The following is a 17,841-nucleotide window of genomic DNA, read 5'->3' as shown; positions in this document are numbered from 1 at the left end:
GCTCAAGACTGACCTGGCTTAGTGGCCCAAGTCTTCCATCTGAAGCCAAATGAGGTGCTGGAATTGATCTACAAAGGCAATATCTTTGGAAAAGCAGTTGCACAAGTGTACACAATTGAGTACCAGAAACATGGCCTACTGCACATGCATCTGTTGATTTTCCTTGCTCAAGCCTCAAAGCCATGCACACCTCAAGAGGTTGATCTGCACATTTCTGCAGAGATTCCATCGCAAGAAGAAGACCCAGAGCTCTACAGCTTGGTGACAACACAAATGATGCATGGTCCATGTGGAGTTGAGTTCCCAAATGCACCATGCATGAAGGATGGTTGATGCAGCAAGGGCTTCCCCAAGTCTTTTCTCCTGAAACACACATGGATGCAAATGCTTATGTTCAACTCAAGAGGCCTGATAATGGGCGCCATGTTGTCAAGCATGGTGTACAACTGGACAACCATTGGGTTGTGCCATACCCAAAGTAAGTTATCAGCATAACTTCTCTGTTGAACCCAGAACTAAGCAGCTTTCTAGGAACCTTCTGAAGTGTGTTCAGGCACACTGCAATGCTGAATTCTGCTTTACAGTTGGTGCTGTGAAGTATATCCACAAGTATGTCTACAAGGGGCAGGATCAAACAACACTAGAAGTCACAAATGAAGTCAAGAGTTATATCAATGCAAGATATATTGGCCCTGTTGAAGCTGTCTGGTGCCTCCATGCTTTCAGAATGCATGATGAGAAGCCTTCAGTCTATTGCCTTCCAGTACATCTGCCAGGAGAACACATGGTCTACTTCAATGATAATGATGAAGTTCAAGATAAAGCTCACAGAGTTTTTTGCCATGAATGCATCTTTGCTACCAGAGCAGTGAGTTCTCACATATCAAGAGTTTCCAACACACTATGTATGGAAGTTAAAGGAGAAGTGCTGAGCCTTCTGGCAAGCACAATATGCAATTGGTCGAATGTACTTTGTCCAACCAACTGCTGGCAAGCACTTTTATCTCCACACACTCCTCACACACAAGCATGGCCCAATATCCTTTGAAGACCTTAGGACTGTGCAAGGGGTTCTGTACCCAACATTCAAGGCAGCATGCAATGCTTTAGGGCTACTGGAAGATGATCAGGAATGGCTTGAATGCTTGGAGGAAGCATGCAATATGAAAACAGGAGTACAGCTACAACTTCTCTTTGTCACAATGCTTCAGCATTGTCATCCTGCTTCACCTGGACTACTGTGGGAGTGCTTCAAGGCCCATCTCTGTGATGATCTTCATCATTGTCTGCAATGCCACTTCCCCAATACAACACAGGGTGATGTGCTTGACTATGGCCTCTTCCTTATTGATCAGTTACTCTGCATGCAAGGCTCCAGCTTAACCGATGAAAAGTACAATGGCAAGTTTCCTCCTTTCTAAACAGACTGGGAGCAGTGTCTTGCACCTCATCAAAATTGTCTCATTGCAGAACAACTGGACTATGATCAAGTGGAGATGGCAGAAATGGCAGTGACAATGAAGGACCAGATGAATGCAGAACAGAGTGCCACTTTTGAAGAGATCACCCAACATGCAGGTGATGGACAGACCTTCTGGCTTCAAGGCCCTGGGGGGACAGGGAAGACATTTGTCTACAAGGCACTCTGTGCAGAGCTGTGCTCACAGGGAAAGATTGTTCTCTGTGTAGCCTCCTCAGGTATTGCAGCTTTGCTCCTCCCAGGTGGCCACACAGCACACTCAACCTTCAAGATACCAATCCTGGTGCATGATACCTCAACATGTAACATACCAAAGAATGGGCTATTGGCAGCAATGCTGAAGGGGGCAACACTCACAATTTGGGATGAAGCCACACCACAGCATCACCACTGCATAGAGGCTGTGGATCAAAGTCTACATGACATCTGAGATCAGCCAACCCTTCCATTTGGTGGCATGTCAGTGGTGTTTGGTGGTGACTGGCAACAGACACTACCTGTGGTGCTACATGGGGAGTGGGAAGACATTGTAGTGGCCTGTATGCAACACTCTCATCTGTGGCAGAGCATCAAGATCCTGCCTTTCTCAGAACATGCACCTCAGTGCTCAGGATCCAACAAGTGCTGCATTTGCTAGCTGGCTTCTTGAAGTAGGAAGTGGACATGCCTCCCATGCCAATGGAATGCTCAACCTTTGGGATGGAATTGAATGCAAGACTTCAGTGGACAGCCTGATCACATCACTATATCGAGACATCAAGAACCATGAGCTTGGAGGACCAAATGGAGATGACTACTTCCTCAATTGAACAATTCTTGCTGCACACAACACAGATGTTGATGATCTCAATGCAGAAGTACTTGCACACCATCCTGGAGAAGTCATCACCTTCCTCTCAGCAGATTCAGTTGTTCAGGAGCCAGGCATTGATGCACAGATGGAAATTCCAACTGAGTATCTTAATGCACTCAAAGTGCCTGGACTTCCCCTCAGCAAGTTGGAAATCAAGCCCAGGTGTCCACTTATGCTACTGTGGAATCTTGCACCAGCACAAGGCCTTTGTAATGGGACATGATGTCAACTCATTCATTCAACAAATTGAGTTTTAGAAGTCTGACTCCTTGGAGGTGAACATCATGGTACAACAGCATTCATTCCATGCCTCTCACTCACACCATCTGAGGACAATCTCAGCTTGGTCCTGAAGTGCTGCCAGTTTCCTGTTTGACTTGCATTTGCAATGACAATCAACAAGGCTCAAGGACAGTCAGTCACAAATGTTGGTTTGGACTTATGCATTCCTGTTTTCTCACATGGCCAATTATATGTTGCACTTTCACATTGTACATTGCCTTCTGCAATTAGAATACTCTTACTGCCTCAAGCACCAACTGTAGAGATGCATACAGTCACTCAACATGTTGTATATCCCGAAGTTCTTTCCAATATTTCTTAGATACCTGCTTTTCTATTTTTCTTTCTCCTGCAATTTCCTATTATGATTGAAATGTATGTAGATACAACAAATGTACCAAAAACAAATCCCGAGGCAATACATAGGGTCTTTCACATAACTACACTGAGCGAAGCGAGTCGGGTTAACCTAGTCCTGCTTGAACGGTATACTCCCCTCCTCCACCAGCAGCATCCAAGTCCGTCGCGTTGAACTTCTCGAACATCACTCCCGTGCTTTGGGGTGTCGAGCCCGTGACGCTTAGGTCCTGCGGGCTGAGTTGGGCTAACGAGCCGGGGATAGAACCGCCTGTGGAGTACCAGCTGCAGAAGGCGGCGTCGATGTACCGCTGGGCGACTTCGAGCATCAGGGCGTCTTTCCACCCGGAGGTGCCGTTCGTGCCTAGGCCAAGGGCGAGCCAGCCCTGGCCAGCATTAACGTTCACTTTAGTGCTTAGGCTTATATTGGTCCCTGGTTGGAGAGGAAGGAGGGAGGGAGAGGAGAGGCCAGTCTGGTTAGCCGGGAGAAGAGCGAATGCATTTTCCAGCTCTGGGGTAGAATCCGTCAGCAGCGGTAGGAATGTTAAGTTCCCAGGCAGGTTCTGGAGTGCGCGGAGGATGATATCTACCCACAGCAACTGTAAGCATCGCATCGCCTCGTCTGATTACGCGCTAGGGGAAGACGTACATTGATGTGGCGTTTGGGAAGTCCCATTGCAGACCCGTGTTGAGGAACGTGACTGGGACGGAGCCGTTGTACATGTCTAGCATGAGGTTGAGCGAGCCGAAGGCTTGACGTAGGCGGGTAGCGTTCCCCAGCAGGGAGGGGGGGATGATGTTATTCCAGAAGGGGTCTGCATCACATCACATCAGCGTGCACATCCACATCCACACCAAAGCAGTCGAGGAAGCGCGGCTCACAATAGTGTGCACTGCTGAACACCGTCCCCCTCTCCCCAGCAGTCAAGTTCCAATCATAGAAGGCGACTCTCTCTTCGTCCCACATCAAATCCAGTACCGCCTCCCTCAGGTCATCTCCCTTCCTCTCATGCTCCCACTTTTTCCTCCCACTCCCACTCCCATCCACATCCACATTCCCGTCGTTCTCCTGCCGAGCAGCATCGTACATCCGCGCAAGCATCCAATGCGCATTCGGGAGCATGCTATTCAGATCCACAGGCACCACCCCTCTAACATCAAGCGTTCGCAGGGCAGGGTCGTTCTCACTAAGATTACCAAGAAAAGGCTGTTTGCACCATCGACTGCTGTAGTCCCAGCCCGTCTCTGCCCCGCTCGCAAGCTCGGCATACAGCTCCTCTGCCTCTTCCGGGGATAAGGGAGCTTGCAAGCCAGCAGCATTGGCATTGGCAGTTTGGTAGTCTTCGAGGTAGCTCTCTGGCCGTGGGGCGCTATTGGTCACCCGGTATTGGTACACCGTGTGCGTGGTGTTCGTGTTCGGGGAAAGGACGGTGGTGCTCCTGTTAGTTTGCCACCAGGCGAGCTCTACTTCCGCTAAAGGCAGTGCGCGGGTGAGGATCGAGCTGTCGTTCGTAGTTTGCAGGTAGGTGTATACCATCTGCTCGTCATCTCATCTGAGCGAGAGCTTTTGATACCCTTTCAGCGGAGGAAGACTCACATGAACAAACAACGGCGGCTGACTCCGGTTCAGATAATATATCCTCCCCCCATTAGGGATGAACCCAAACCGCTCAAGCTCATCCATAAAGTTCTCCAGCGTGCTCCGCGCTACATAATACAGCTCGCTCTGTAACAGACCCTCGAGGATCCAGAAGCTGTCCCAGTAGTACTGCTCCCGGAAGCGGCCGCCGGGGATGACGAAGGTGTTGTTGAGCGGGATGAGGGAGGAGGCGCAGTGCAGGCCGTCACACAGTGCCGAGGTGTTTGTGCTCCTTTTTTTGGGGGGTTGTTAGCTGGTGCTGCGAATGGGGGAGAGGGGGAGGGTGACGAACTGACCGAATTAGTTGGGCCCAGTAGCCGTGCACCGTCTGCACCCAGGCTTTGACAAGCGGGTCCTGACGCCCTGTAAGAACCCCGGGGTAGATGTAAAGTTCTCCAATTGAACAGGGACGAGCTCCAGTCCCTCCCCACTAAAATCCTGTTCCACATACGCCTCGAGGTTTCCGATCGTCGCGTTCGCTCCTCCAATACGTGCAAAGTCCGCCAGAGTAGTATTAGGGGAAAAGACAGTAGGCTTGTCCACGAAGGTCTTGCTATCGCTGTAGAGCTGTGCGAGGTCGACAGTTTGCAAGAGCGCGCCGGGGCAGAAGATGTCGCTGGGGCACCAGGGCTAGACAGGGGGGAGCGGGAGCTGGGAGGGGACGGGCGCGTTGGTAGAGAGGGAAGAAGGGGGGGGAGGGACGGCGGTGGGTATGCTTTGGACAGCGGTGGATGATTGGGTGAGGGCGCTTCCGGAGGCGGAGGCGGTGAGGTTGGCTGGGCAGCGGAAGGAGTGTTGCCTGATCCAGAAGGTTGTGCATATACGAGAAGAGAGTGCCCAGCTAGTACGAAGAGAGCAAGAGCTCCACTGAGACGGAAACTGGAGAGCGCCATTATACCGCTAGCTAGCATTTGATCCAAGAGTAGCCAAGTAGATTCCCCAGCAAGAAGCTTATATCCATTTTCCGCAACATCATCCCAGACCCAACACACCCCAAGAAAGGTTCGTCATCGATCCGCACACCACAGGTCATCTGACGGTTGGGGCGATCAATATTACTGACAGCTGCCTGGCTGGCGCCCATGTTACACTAGTAGGAATAGGGTTGAGGTCCTTCTGCCCTCATGGGTGCACCGGAGAAGACGGACGTTTGCTGTTTGGTAAAGCGTTCTTTGGGTGAAGACATGAGGCAGATAAACAGGAAATGTATCGACAGAGGGTAGAACATACTTTGTTAGAAGGATAAACCAACATCGATATGGAGGAAGACCGGAAGACAACCCATGACGTCGACATCCGGAACCCCGGGAGCAATCACGCACAGGTCACGTGAGCGACTCTGGAACACCGTCATCTGAGGGCGTATCAAAACAATGGAGGATAAAGTGTATGTGGTAGCATAGACCATAGTGTATTGAGCCATAGTGTTACAAGCATGTATCGTCACATCGTTATCACATCATACAACACCATTCCCCTAGCATCATTCATCGCTTACACCTCACACCTCAGGACCTCTCGCCCCTCAACCTCCGCGCGAGCTGGAGATCCTTGGGCTGGATTGTGACCCTCTTGGCGTGGATAGCGGCAAGGTTGGTATCCTCGAACAGGGAGACGAGGTACGCTTCTGCCGCTTCCTGGAGTGCCATGACGGCAGAGGACTGGAACCTCAAGTCCGTCTTAAAGTCCTGTGCGATTTCCCTGTCCAGTAACGTGAGTCGCCAGCCTTCATACTCCTGAGTGCTCAAGGCTGAGCCAACGCACCTGACAAGCCGCTGGAAAGGCAGCTTGCGAATGAGCAACTCCGTGCTCTTCTGATACCGCCTAATCTCACGCAGCGCGACCGTACCAGGGCGGAACCGATGGGGTTTCTTGACGCCTCCGGTGGTGGGGCCGGTCTTGGATGCGGTCTTGCGCGCTGCCTTGGTGGCGAGCTGCTTACGGGGGGCCTTGCCACCGGTGGACTTGCGGGCTGTTTGCTGGTGAGGGGTGAGTGGGTGCTTCACACAGAAAGTAAGGGAGGGAAGAAGGTACTTTAGTACGAGCCATTGCTAGTTATGGATTGTAGATAGTATGGAGGGGCTGGTTGACAGTGTGTAGTCACGAGCAGGTGGTGGATTGAGAGCCGGTGGAGCGTTTTCCCACAGAAAGGAAAGGGGGTATATATACGCCCCCGCGCCCCAAACCTCCCGGATCCAAAACTTGTTATCACTCCAAGTCACGTGTGCTGATTCGCGCAATCAGCGATACGGAAAGAGGAAAATAATGGACGCGCGCCACTGGGGATGCGCGTCGAATGTGTGAGGGAGGGGACGGAACCCTACTTGGGGGAAGTAGGGTTGGCACTGCCACTTAGACGCGTCGTGTGGACCCTGGAGGATTGAAGGTGATTATCATGATGTGTTTACTCTTTATTCGATTGTCTGATTTATTGTTTATATTATGCTGTCTGGCGAGTACACCTACCTGGATTCACTGGAGGATATATGAGAAGTTTCGAAATAGGTAAAGAGGATGCGAAGTCGAGGACTTCTCTCGTATCACTTCATGTACTCGTCTCAGGCTTCTGGCACAGTCACCAACACTCGCCAGCGCCCAAAAAGTCAGTTGCAGCCCACTCCCATCCGATCTCCTCACTGCTCAACAATGGTCGCCCTCATTACCAAATACAACGTCTACACTCTCTCCCACTCCATACCCAGCACAGCGACTTACAGACACCTGTGCCGCTCTGGCGGGCTGAGCGACAAGTCCCCTTCCGCGTGCGCGATCGGTTTACCCCGAAGTGTCTTCTGCGTGCAGATCCTCGCTGCTTCCTGCATGCCAGGGACAGACGTTACGTCCACAGAATTTCCCGAACCTGACTCGATAGAGGAGCAGCCCGATCCCCGAGTAGTGGGCATGGGCCGTATTATAGGGGACGGCACCCTCTTCCTCCAGATAGTGGACATCGTCCTCCTCCCCGCGCACCAACATCTAGGACTCGGAAAATTCATAATGTGGGAGCTGATGCTCTGGATCGAAGCGCCGTGCCCGAGAGTGGGTATGTGAGTCTGATCGCAGATGGGAAAGCGGGCAGGCTGTATGAGAGGTTCGGGTTTGGGTTTACGGAGGCGAGTGGGAGTAGGGGGATGGCTTATACGGTTCGGGGAAAGGGAAAGGAGTGAATGCTATGAGAAGGAGCTTGAGGTGTGTTGCTAAACATTGTAATTCTACATTCGATGAACAAATACAATCTATTGGTATCCAAAAATCCTCTCCCGCGTGTCCCAAGTCCCATCCAAAGCTTGCCTGGCCTTGTCGCATCACTGCTCCCTCGGCTTCTGGTTCAAAAACACCCACAACAATCCAAAATCATACGTCGCCTTCAACGCCCCAGCAACCACAAAGCTGAGCCACAAATTCCCCGTCTCGCTGAGTCTTCCCGAGATCCAGGGGCCCGCCGCCTGCGCAAGCGTCTTCACGACATTGACGATCCCTAGCACGCTTGTGCGTTCTTCTTTTAGCACTACTTGGGATGTGAACGCTGTCCTCGGAGCACGGCCCATCGACCCTGCTGTTGAGCGGAGGATGATGCACGCTGCTGCTATGTAGAGGTTCGAGCTCACAGGTGTGAGGGAGAGGAACATCGCCCCTGGGAGATGGGTGTACACTATTGTCCGTACCAGGCCGATCTGTTTGGCGATGGCGACAGCGAGGAGGTTCGAGATGCCCGAACCGAGCGAGGTGAGGCTGAATATCGTCCCTAGGGCCGAGGTGGGGAGGCCGAATTTCTGGTAAAAGAAGTAGACGACAAAGGACTTGGGAACGAGGCCGCCCCCGAGGCTGTCTAGGGCGAATAGGAGGGAGAGCTTCCAGACGATGGAGCGGGATTCGGGGGAGAGAGTGGGGAAGAGATTGATGATCCTGGTGGAGAGGCGGGGGGGCTTGGGATGCTTCAGCTTTGATGGCGTTGGAGGGAGCGGTGTTGCCAGTATTGGGGTGCCCGGTTCGTCGATGTCGTCTTCTTCCTGCAGAGAGATGGTCTCATCCTCCGCAAGCGGCCTATAGTCCTCCTTCTGTTCAACGATCAACCTCCTCCTCAGGTTGCAGAAGCACCAAAACACACCTTCTCGACCTCACATTCCTCGCTCAACCCCGCAGTCAACACAAGCTTCATACCAGCACACGCCGCATACACCCAAAACACAGCCCTATACGCGTCCAGCTCGCTCCACCCCCAGACGCCAATCATGCGCTCCGTCGCCCAGCCGATCGAGATCTGGCCCAGGGCGGTAGAGAGGAACCCGACCATGCCAGAGATGGCGAAGATGTCTGTGCGGAGGTTGGCAGGCGTGATCTGCGCTTGGATCGACTCTTCTATGGCGCGGAAGGGGCCGATCTCGTTCCCGCTGGGGAGGGTCAGTGGTGCCAGAGGGATGAAGGGTGGACGCACCTGGGAGTGATCACGCCTACTATAGCGGCGAGGAGGAGGATTATGTAACTGCTGCCAAGGGCGAATACCACTCCGCTTGCGAGCATCAGCCCCGCTCCCGCTAATAATATATTCCTCCTCCCAACTTTGTCCGCAACCAGCGTCAATAGCAAGCTGACCAGTACGTCGCCCAGCAATGTAAGAGTCATGAATGCCCCTAGTTGGGTGTCCGAGAACCCCAGGGAGTTGAATAATAGCGCAAGAACGAGCGTGGAGCTGCCGTAGGCGTACATCCGGATCATGCGTTGGAGGAGCAAGAGCAGGCCGTCCCGTGAGAGGGTCGTGAGTGCCTCTAGGCCGATTGCGAAGAGTGCGCGGGTGAGAGGGGAGCGGGCAGAGGCTGAGGCAGTCATGTTGGTTGTTGTTGTTAGTGTCGACTTGAGTAGCGTTATGGTAAACACAAGGATATGGGAACAATATTATTGTTCATATTGTCCACTTCGGGATTACTTTATATATATTTGCCCTCGGTGCGGTCGGCGCCGATCCAATAGGGACGCGCGACTAAAATAGCGTCATTCTCATTCAGACCAACGTGATCATCGACCAGTGCATCGGCATTGTTCTCTTGCCTCTATACAACCCTCTTCCTTAAATAGACTCCTCGTCCTGCTCATGTCTATCATCATTGTTCTGGACTACAACCTCCTCTCTAGGTCGGGCATTCCAAAACATCGCCAGGAGTCCAAAGTCATACGACGACTTTAGCACCGCCGCAACCACAAAGCTTATCCACAGCCTCCCTCCTTCACTAAGCCAACCCGACAGCCACGGGCCTACAGCCTGCGTAAGCGTCCGTACGGTATTGAGGATGCCCATTACGCTCGTGCGTTCTTCGCCTAGTACGAGCTGGGAGATGAGCGCAGTGCGAGGGGCGACGTCCATCGTCCCTGTGCAGAAACGGATGACCAGCACTGTAGACGCAAGGTAGACGTTCGGGATGGGGATGAGGGCGAGCAGGAGAGAGGAGGGAAGGTGCGTGACAAACATCGTTTTGATTAGACCGAGGCGTTTGGCTACTGTGGCAGAGAGCAGCTGGGCGATGTCGGAGACTAGGGAGGTGGTGAAGAATATGAGACCGAGGATATTGGTGGGGAGATGGAATGTTTGAGAGAAGAAGTAGACGATGATGGACCTGAGCGTCTTAGCGGGATAAAGGAATATATCGGGCTGGCTTACATAGGAACTAGTCCTGAGGCTCCGCTGCCTAGCCCAAGGAGCAAGGCTAGCTTGAGGACGATCGGCTTTGACTCCTCGGAGAATGTGGGGAATGAGGAAACGATCGTCGACCACACTCCTCTTGGGTTGTCCTCCAGAGCAATAGGTGTCGGTGGTTCGGTCTGAGGAGAGCTCTTCGCACTCAACGGTATATCTTCATCCGTGCTAACCGGCATATATTCCCGAACCGGCTCGACCTCACATTCCTCGCTCATCAACAGCGTAAGCCCCAACTTGACCGCCGCACACGCAGCATACAGCCAAAAGGTCGCGCGATACCCCGCCAATTCTGACCAGCCCTTGCCCTTCATATACCGCGTGAAGAAGCCGATCGAGATTTGGCCCAAGGCGGTGGAGAGGGCGTCGACTATACCGCTGATGGCGAATATCTCTGCTCGGAGGTGGGGAGGCGTTATCTGGGCCTGGATGCTTTCTTCAACAGAGCGGAAGGGACCGATCTCGTTCCCGCTAGGACAGGTCAGACGGGACATGGAGCAACACGAGGGCTTACCTGGGACTGATGACGCCGACAATGGCAGCAAGAAGAAGTATCGAGAAGCTGCTGGAAATTGCGAAGACGACACCGCTGATTAGCATAAGCAGCGCTCCAGCGACGAGGATGCGTCTCCTCCCTATCTTATCGGCGACCAGAGTCAACAGCAAGGAGATAAACACATCGCCCAACAGTGTCAGAGTCATGAATATCCCGATTTGGGAATCGCTGAACCCCAGGGTGCTGAACATGAGAGTGAGGATGAGCGTGCTAGAGCCATAGGCAAAGAGTCAGACGGCGCGTTGGAGAAAGATGAGCTGGATATCCCGGGTTGCGGTTTGGAGTGCGTCAAGTCTGATGGCGGCTAAAAAGGACCGTAGCGTGATGGGTATCGTCTGACTGTAATAGATAGCATAAGATAGAAGAAGATAATCTAAAAGAATGAAGTGAAAGGGACTTCATTGTGGAGGATAATGGAGGTGATAATAATAACGTGTCATCAATGCGGGGAAATGTGGAGAAATATCTGTGTCACGTGATATGACGGCATGCATCCCTGCCTTCTCCCACCGGACGGAGTTCATGCTGGCTGGAAGGATACACCGCCCAGCTGGGTATATGCTCAAGTTGACTTCCCACCATGGCCGACTCCCTTGTGCACGAGATATTCACCGACTTCGACCAGAGTAAGGTGAAGATCGAAGGGATCTCATTGGAAGGGGATGGCACGACGTGCTATGCACTCCTGTTCGACCTCAAGAGCAGCAAGTCAGGCGAGATCGACGAGTTTCTGCTTGGCAACGTAGGGGATAAAGCAGAACATTCTATTAGGTTGACACGAGACAAGTGAGTCTCCTTCGATAATCGAGGGCGATGTCGGTTTACGAAAGCATAGAGCGTGGTGGCTCTTCCCTACTCCGAACCTTGACTTGCCAGCCAATACCGACACGCAGTTTATCCTGCTCAAACTCGCATCGTCCAAGTACAAATACGCCGCTCTTCTAACCATAACTGTTCCTGCGTATATGGGGACCCTTCGTGGGAAAGACGGTCGCATTGTCGCTCGTTTTGAACGTGATTCTGGCACGGGAGGACAGGGGAAGATCGTCGTATGCATGGGGAACGACCTTATGGGAGTCGTGCGAGGAGCCGCTGACGGGATGAGAGAAGTCAGAGGATGGGGAAACAGCTTGCTTGACGCGGTGGTCGAGGGTGTAGAGAGGATGATGGGCAACGGAGGACAAGGGACGATCTTCTCCGACACCCTCACATACTGCAGTACGTTTCTCCAGGCCCAACACGCACTCTTGCTAACAATTCAACAGCGTGGAACTCGCTCTTCCCCGTTCCACGCACTGCAGCATCTGTGTTGAAGACACTCACCTCGCTAAAGTCTTTCAGAATCCACCCTGCCACCTTGCTAATCGACGATGCCTGGCAGTCGATCAACGACGAGTCCGGAGGACCTTACACTCGCCTGCGCAGCCTGACGTCGTTCGAAGCCTGGGACAAGTTCATGGATGGCATAAAAGGCGGACTCAAAGAGTTCGTCACCAGAGTCAAGGAAGATTACGGCGTAGAACGGGTCGGGGTCTGGCACACCATCTCCGGGTACTGGCAGGGCGTGGAGCCTGTTGCGTTCCGGGAGAAGTACAAACTCGTCAAGGTCACTCTTGGTGATTACCCCGGACCGTGGGAAGGTGCAGGGTTCCAGTACTACATCCCCCATCCGGATAGCGTGCACCAGTTCTTTGCGGACTATTATCGGTTCTTGTCAGCCTGCGGAGTGAGCTTTACGAAGTGCGACAATGTGGCGAGCTTGGATGCGCTTGTAAGTGCGAGGGAGGTCAGGTGGGAGAAGGGCGAGGGGGTGCTGGGCGCAGCTGTTGACATGCCTAGTGAGTCTATCAGCGAATCTTGGAGTATTTTCTCACTGAGTGGGCCATGCAGCACTCAGACGGAACGCAAGACAAGCTGTGAAGGACGCTGCAGAGAAGTATTTTGGTGGGAGCGAGGAGGGCAGGGTAATCTGGTGTATGGAGATGTCTCCTCGAATGTGCGTTCGTCATCGGACCGCCCGTCCCGTGCTAACTGCTGTCAGATATCTGGGGAAGGAAGTCGGAGGCTCGACAGGCGCGCGGATGGTATGCCGCAACTCTGATGATTGTGGGTCACTATTGGTCTCGAAAGGATCTCACTTGACGAGCTGTAGATTTTCCTGATATCATGGATTCGCATCGATACCACATTTACGCGAACGTGCTGAATGGGATATTCACCTCGCAGATGAACGTTGTCCCCGATCTGGTGAGATCCGCACTCCTGGCCCAGGCCGTGCGATTCTAAGGCGTTTGCAGGACATGTTCCAATCCCATGCTTATATCCCCGAAGGCGAGGACGTGCAAAAGTTCTCCACGGAGGGAACGTCCGCCCAAGCCGAATACCACGCCGCCCTTCGCGCGCTCGCAAATGGTCCTGTAACGCTGACGGACGTGGCTGGGCACACCGACCCGACTGTGCTCGACAAGCTGCTGGGCAAGTCGTCCAAGTCTGGAAGGAGCGTCGCTCTTCAGGCTAAGAAGGCGTTCTTTGTCGGCCCGAGTGTATTCGAAGACTTGCTAAGTGAGAAGACGGGGATGGGACTGAAAGTCTACAGCGAAGGTGAATATGGAGGAGGGGTGTTGGGCGTCTGGAACGTCCGGAGCAAAGAGGGGACCGCCGAGGACAAACTAACGTTTGCAGACATCCTGCTCTTGACGTCTCCTTCTCCCGAACGCACGACATACGCGGTGCATTCCTTCAAGACGAGCAAAGTCTACCTTGCGGACAAAGCCGTCTCAAGCATCATACCCTGCGAGGCACCAATCCAGCTCGAGCCATTCGGCTTCGACATCTTCACCATCGCGTCCTTCGTCACTTCCGAACGATGTACCATCGCCTGCCTCGGCCTGACAGACAAGTACAACCCTCTTTCGGCACTAACGGGCCCAGCTGTGTTCCTGGACAACTCACCCGTGCTGTTCGGAGCGACGTTCAAGTGCGTCGGGTGTGCGTCGTTTGTTGTCAAACGGCTAGCGGGTGCAGGAGCGGGGGAAGAAGGAGCGGGGAAGATCAAAGTCGTTGTCGGTCAGACACCGGTCGAGGAGACGCTGATCCAGCGGCGAGTGGACGAGCGAATAGGGGAAATCGTCACGGTAGACTTTAGGGGATTGTTGAGAGCCGATCCCGGGGAAGGAGATGTGTACGAGATGGTGCTGGAGGTGTTGTAAGTCCAGATATGGACACTCAGAGCTGTACGATACAGATGCCGTCGATGGCTTGTGAGATAGAAGAATGTTGTACATCACTTAGCGCCTGATCGGTCCATCGGTCCCAGTTCTGACGGTTCCGGTGAGAGAAAACGCAAAATCGACGGTCGATCCGAACATTCCCGTGCCCGATCAGCGTCAATTCTTCCCCATATCAGGGGATGACAAATTTCAGCCACGACTTCAGATAGGATAGATAGATATCGGTACGAGTTCGGGTATCAAACTATTGTACAGATCTGAACAGAGGATACGGGACTGTCGCCGAGCGGGCGACGGTTGTCTTCCCGGGTGAGGGGAAGCTTACCGAAAGGAGGCCAGATACCGCAAGTACGAAGATGACTACAAGTACAAGTACAGGTAGGGTTAACCAATCCTGCCCAGAATCAAGCGCCAAGCGCCAAACACCCAGCACCAAGCACAGACACCCCTCCCCTCAGGATGTTCCCCGTTCGGCCCAAAACGCCAACTCCCCACCCTTCACCTCACTCCCCATTCACAACTCTACAAAACCCCCACAAGTCGACCCCTCTCCTGCCTCCTGCCTCCGCTTCTACCACCCCCTCCCACACACACGCGAGCGCCGTTGCTGCCTTGACCCACTTTTCCAGAGGGGGGAGTGATGTCCCGCTTCCCAATTTGAGGCGTCTTGTCGAGCCTGCCGGGCGGGTGCTACCCGAGGGAAGGGAGTGGGAGATGGAGGTAGATAAAGGGACGGAGAGGTCCAGATCTACCTCGCACCACTCAAGTCCTCTACACTCCCTACGTACCTCCCCCAAGCCCTTGAGCGTCACCCCCGGCTTCCGGCCCCCAGGGTGATCAGGGGAGATCCTCAGCGTCCTCAGCTCCCTCCACCCTCTGGCCAACACACACACTTCAGCGTCAGAGAGGGATAACCCGTCATACGGCGCTCCTGTGGCTGCGGAGCGAGAGGGGAGGGAGAGTGTGAATTCCCTGATATGGGGGAGGAGGGCTAGGGGGAGAAAGAGGCTCGGCGGGTGAAGGGAGAGGTTTAGTGGGGAGAGGAGGAGGTGTAGGGTTTGGAGTGTGGGGTAATGCGCTAGGAGGGAGAGGAGCGCTGAGAGTTCTGGAAGGGGGGACTGGGTTTGTTGGAGTTCGAGATGGAGGGAGAGGAGGGATGGGAGGGTGAGTGAGCTGAGGAGGCGCTGGGCGTAATGTGCGGATGGGGAGGAGAATGACAGGGTTTCCAGCTGGGGGAGGGTGCAGCTCGGCAGCGGGGGCTGGTCCGTCGTATCGGGGAGGTAGAGCCAGCTTAGGTCGATGGACACGTGCTTGAGTGAGGGAGGGAGGAGGGCGAAGAATTGCGGGATAGGGAGTCCTTCGGTTGCTAGCGATTCTAGCTGGGGGAGGGCACTGACCGTGCTGAGCAGGGCGAGCTGGAACTCGGGTTCGCTCGACAGTGCTGCGGTGGCTTTGACTGCTTTCAGCGCTGGGGCAAGGGAGGGCAGTGTTTTGAGGAAAGAGGTAAACCCTCCTAGAGTCACTTGATGCCCTGTGTGCAGGTCGAGCGTCGCCAGCCGTGGAGAGAGGAACGCAGGGAGAGACAAGAGCCCGCGATCATCCTCGATGTACATGTTGAATTTCTCCAGGAGGGGGAAAGGGGGTTCGCCACAGAGAGCGAGGATACGGAGGATATGGGTGTTCGGGAGCCTGTAGGTGTACCGTTTTGTTTGCGGGTCGGCGTTGAGCGTCCTTACCATCCTAGAGTAGAAGAGGAAGCGTTCCCAGCCTCCCTCCGTTTCTGGCGGAGGGAGGGAAAGCGTACGCTGAGCAACAGGAGTAGCAAAAGGTAGAGAAGAGCAAGCAAAGGTACGAGGGAGGGGAAGGGTAAGAGCAGAGGAGTACTTGTTAGCCAAATGCCAGAAGCTGACTGCCTCAGCCCGACCCACCAGCTTGAGGTGCTCCCTCGCCCAAGGGGGCATGAGCTCCGCGTACTGCTGTACGCCGAGGGCGTCGCGCCATAGGAGCCTGAGTGCGGGGAGGGCGAAGTGCTTGCAGGTGCAGGCGAGGGCGGCTAGGGCCTGAGGGCTTTGGGTTAGCGGGGCGAAGAGCTGGTCTAGGACGTCGTGGACGAAGAGCGCGCGGTGCATCGTTCGTTCGTGCGTGCATGCCTGGGATGTGGGGAGGAGCGTGTCAGTGTGTGTGTGAGTGGGTTGTTATACTTTTGTGAATAGACGTACGTTAGACGGCCGGTTAGACGGAGACGGAGACGAAGGCGGAGACGCAGCACGGGCAGAAGAGAACAAGAAGTACCAGTACTAGTAGTATCTGAAACAAGCAAGCAAGATCAAGTCAAAGTCAATCCAGGTCAAGAGACAACACTGAATTGTCCAACTGACAGGGAACCAGCAGGGAACCAGCAGGCAGGCAGGGTAGTAGGGGGCAGGGGGTGATCAACAAACGATCAAGTATCATCTGCAGCTGCCCCGCAGTCTTCCAAGCTCCCAAGGACATAGAGCTCTGGGGATACTTCCCCCTAAGGCGTAGGAGGCTTGCTGGCAGTCGAGCGCACGATGCACTCGAGTCGCGTGCCTGGCCAGATCTGGAAGGGGAAATCGAAATTGAAATCGTCCGTCCGCACCCGGCAATCTCGGGCTGAAGAGAAAAGGGAAGGGAAGTACTGGTAGGCGGTGCTCCGATCGTACTCCTTGGGTTTGGTATACCTTTACGAGGCATCAGACGAAGTATACAATATAGAAGGAGAAGGACGAGCGGTGGGAAAGAGACTCCTAGTGGGCCCGGGTGATCGTTGGGGCTCGGCTCGGGGATACGACTTCCGGCGTGCGTGTGCTCATGAGCTGGGAACGGGTAAGAAGCTCCAGAGGGACAGCACAAGTGCGCCAGAAGGGAGGAAACGCCTAGGGTAGGCAGCTATAATTAGGATTACCTCCCCCAGGTACGGAACGGATCTATAGTCTAGATCTATGTCCAGAGCACAAGCAGCTCATCAGTCCAGGCCTGTGTCTATCCGTTCATCCGTCTATCCTTTGTCCAGTTCACAGGAGGCAGAAAGGGAGGAAAAAGACGTTGTTGAACTTGGTTTCCGAGATGTTGCGGAATGTTGATGTTGACGTTAACGTTCCTGTTCACGTTCACGTTCCCGTTCCAGTTACTCGGTACTCGGCCAGTATCCAGCATGCGGGTTCTCCTGCAGACTGAGTCTGGCAATATTCGACCAATGGTCAGCGTCGGATTCGACTTTCTCTAGGCTCCCTGTACACTGCACTACAGTACACCACACTATACAACACTATAGTACTCCGCGCACTTCTCTTTCCGCTGTAGCTCACAGTGCGCAAATTTAAAGACATCCGATAGGCACTCATCTCAGGGACTGGTACTAGCCCGTCCAGCGTTCAGGTTCTGGCCAGGCCCAGACTTGGGCGTTAAGCGCAAGCGTAAGGGTAGGCTCATATTCGGGTCCGAATAGCCTGCTGCCAGTGCTAGGGGGAGGACGTGGAATCTATCCATCCATCCATCTGTCTGTCAGTTTGGGTGCTAAAGGGGTTGGGGTGTTGTTGTTACTGTATCGGGCTAGTGTCGTTCTTTTTCTCGTTTTTCTGGGATCTGGCCTCCACTTTCTGTGGGAGGGGAGGCATGGGGGGGGGGGAGATGGTTATTGTAGGCCATAAGGAGGATGGAGAGAGAGGCGGATATGAATAAGTTGACGTCATCATGCTCTGGTAGATGTGAGTGGATGAAACCGATGTAATGGA

At 53.8% G+C, this 17,841-nt stretch overlaps 7 protein-coding genes across 7 annotated transcripts; 3 read left to right on the top strand and 4 right to left on the bottom strand.

Annotated features, from left to right (window-relative positions):
* Positions 1-3,079: 3,079 nt before the first annotated feature.
* Positions 3,080-5,504, bottom strand: DACRYDRAFT_88103 (glycoside hydrolase; the record flags this gene model as incomplete). The annotated part of the gene is made up of 6 exons (XM_040776837.1): positions 3,080-3,571; positions 3,618-3,787; positions 3,855-4,509; positions 4,570-4,843; positions 4,958-5,227; positions 5,314-5,504. 6 exons carry the CDS (start codon positions 5,502-5,504, stop codon positions 3,080-3,082), a joined length of 2,052 nt encoding a protein of 683 aa, XP_040629930.1.
* A 491-nt stretch (positions 5,505-5,995) lies between these two features.
* On the bottom strand, positions 5,996-6,728 carry DACRYDRAFT_21384 (histone-fold-containing protein). The gene is made up of 3 exons (XM_040772372.1): positions 6,646-6,728; positions 6,376-6,590; positions 5,996-6,312 (listed from the first exon to the last, which is right to left on the bottom strand). The coding sequence occupies exons 1-3, from the start codon at positions 6,658-6,660 to the stop codon at positions 6,120-6,122; spliced, it is 423 nt and encodes a 140-aa protein (XP_040629929.1). The 5' UTR covers positions 6,661-6,728; the 3' UTR covers positions 5,996-6,119.
* Positions 6,729-7,257: 529 nt separating this feature from the next.
* On the top strand, positions 7,258-7,778 carry DACRYDRAFT_106212 (uncharacterized protein; the record flags this gene model as incomplete). Its single annotated transcript, XM_040768223.1, has 2 exons — positions 7,258-7,654; positions 7,684-7,778. The coding sequence occupies 2 exons, from the start codon at positions 7,258-7,260 to the stop codon at positions 7,776-7,778; spliced, it is 492 nt and encodes a 163-aa protein (XP_040629928.1).
* Positions 7,779-7,916: 138 nt separating this feature from the next.
* Positions 7,917-9,438, bottom strand: DACRYDRAFT_50031 (MFS general substrate transporter; the record flags this gene model as incomplete). The annotated part of the gene is made up of 3 exons (XM_040774962.1): positions 7,917-8,552; positions 8,720-9,002; positions 9,047-9,438. 3 exons carry the CDS (start codon positions 9,436-9,438, stop codon positions 7,917-7,919), a joined length of 1,311 nt encoding a protein of 436 aa, XP_040629927.1.
* Positions 9,439-9,676: 238 nt separating this feature from the next.
* DACRYDRAFT_115310 (MFS general substrate transporter) lies at positions 9,677-11,047 on the bottom strand (the record flags this gene model as incomplete). The annotated part of the gene is made up of 3 exons (XM_040769977.1): positions 9,677-10,220; positions 10,265-10,771; positions 10,815-11,047. The coding sequence occupies 3 exons, from the start codon at positions 11,045-11,047 to the stop codon at positions 9,677-9,679; spliced, it is 1,284 nt and encodes a 427-aa protein (XP_040629926.1).
* Positions 11,048-11,436: 389 nt separating this feature from the next.
* DACRYDRAFT_106209 (uncharacterized protein) lies at positions 11,437-14,065 on the top strand (the record flags this gene model as incomplete). Its single annotated transcript, XM_040768222.1, has 7 exons — positions 11,437-11,642; positions 11,692-12,074; positions 12,122-12,694; positions 12,747-12,852; positions 12,898-12,962; positions 13,009-13,103; positions 13,154-14,065. 7 exons carry the CDS (start codon positions 11,437-11,439, stop codon positions 14,063-14,065), a joined length of 2,340 nt encoding a protein of 779 aa, XP_040629925.1.
* Positions 14,066-14,281: 216 nt separating this feature from the next.
* On the top strand, positions 14,282-15,187 carry DACRYDRAFT_21383 (uncharacterized protein). Its single transcript, XM_040772371.1, has one exon. The coding sequence runs from the start codon at positions 14,443-14,445 to the stop codon at positions 14,725-14,727; it is 285 nt and encodes a 94-aa protein (XP_040629924.1). The 5' UTR covers positions 14,282-14,442; the 3' UTR covers positions 14,728-15,187.
* The last annotated feature ends 2,654 nt before the right edge of the window (positions 15,188-17,841 follow it).

This window comes from Dacryopinax primogenitus, assembly GCF_000292625.1.
Source record: "Dacryopinax primogenitus strain DJM-731 SS1 chromosome Unknown DACRYscaffold_6, whole genome shotgun sequence".
NCBI classification, from domain to species: domain Eukaryota; kingdom Fungi; phylum Basidiomycota; class Dacrymycetes; order Dacrymycetales; family Dacrymycetaceae; genus Dacryopinax; species Dacryopinax primogenitus.
This window is presented reverse-complemented; position numbering and strand designations above follow the sequence as displayed.

Bases quoted from the DNA above. Each gene is read 5' to 3' on its own strand.
- DACRYDRAFT_21383 (XM_040772371.1), top strand. From the start codon at position 14,443: ATGACTACAAGTACAAGTACAGGTAGGGTTAACCAATCCTGCCCAGAA.
- DACRYDRAFT_21384 (XM_040772372.1), bottom strand. The intron at 6,313-6,375 runs GTGCGTTGGCTC...GTTACTGGACAG, and splicing joins CCTTTCCAGCGGCTTGTCAG to GGAAATCGCACAGGACTTTA.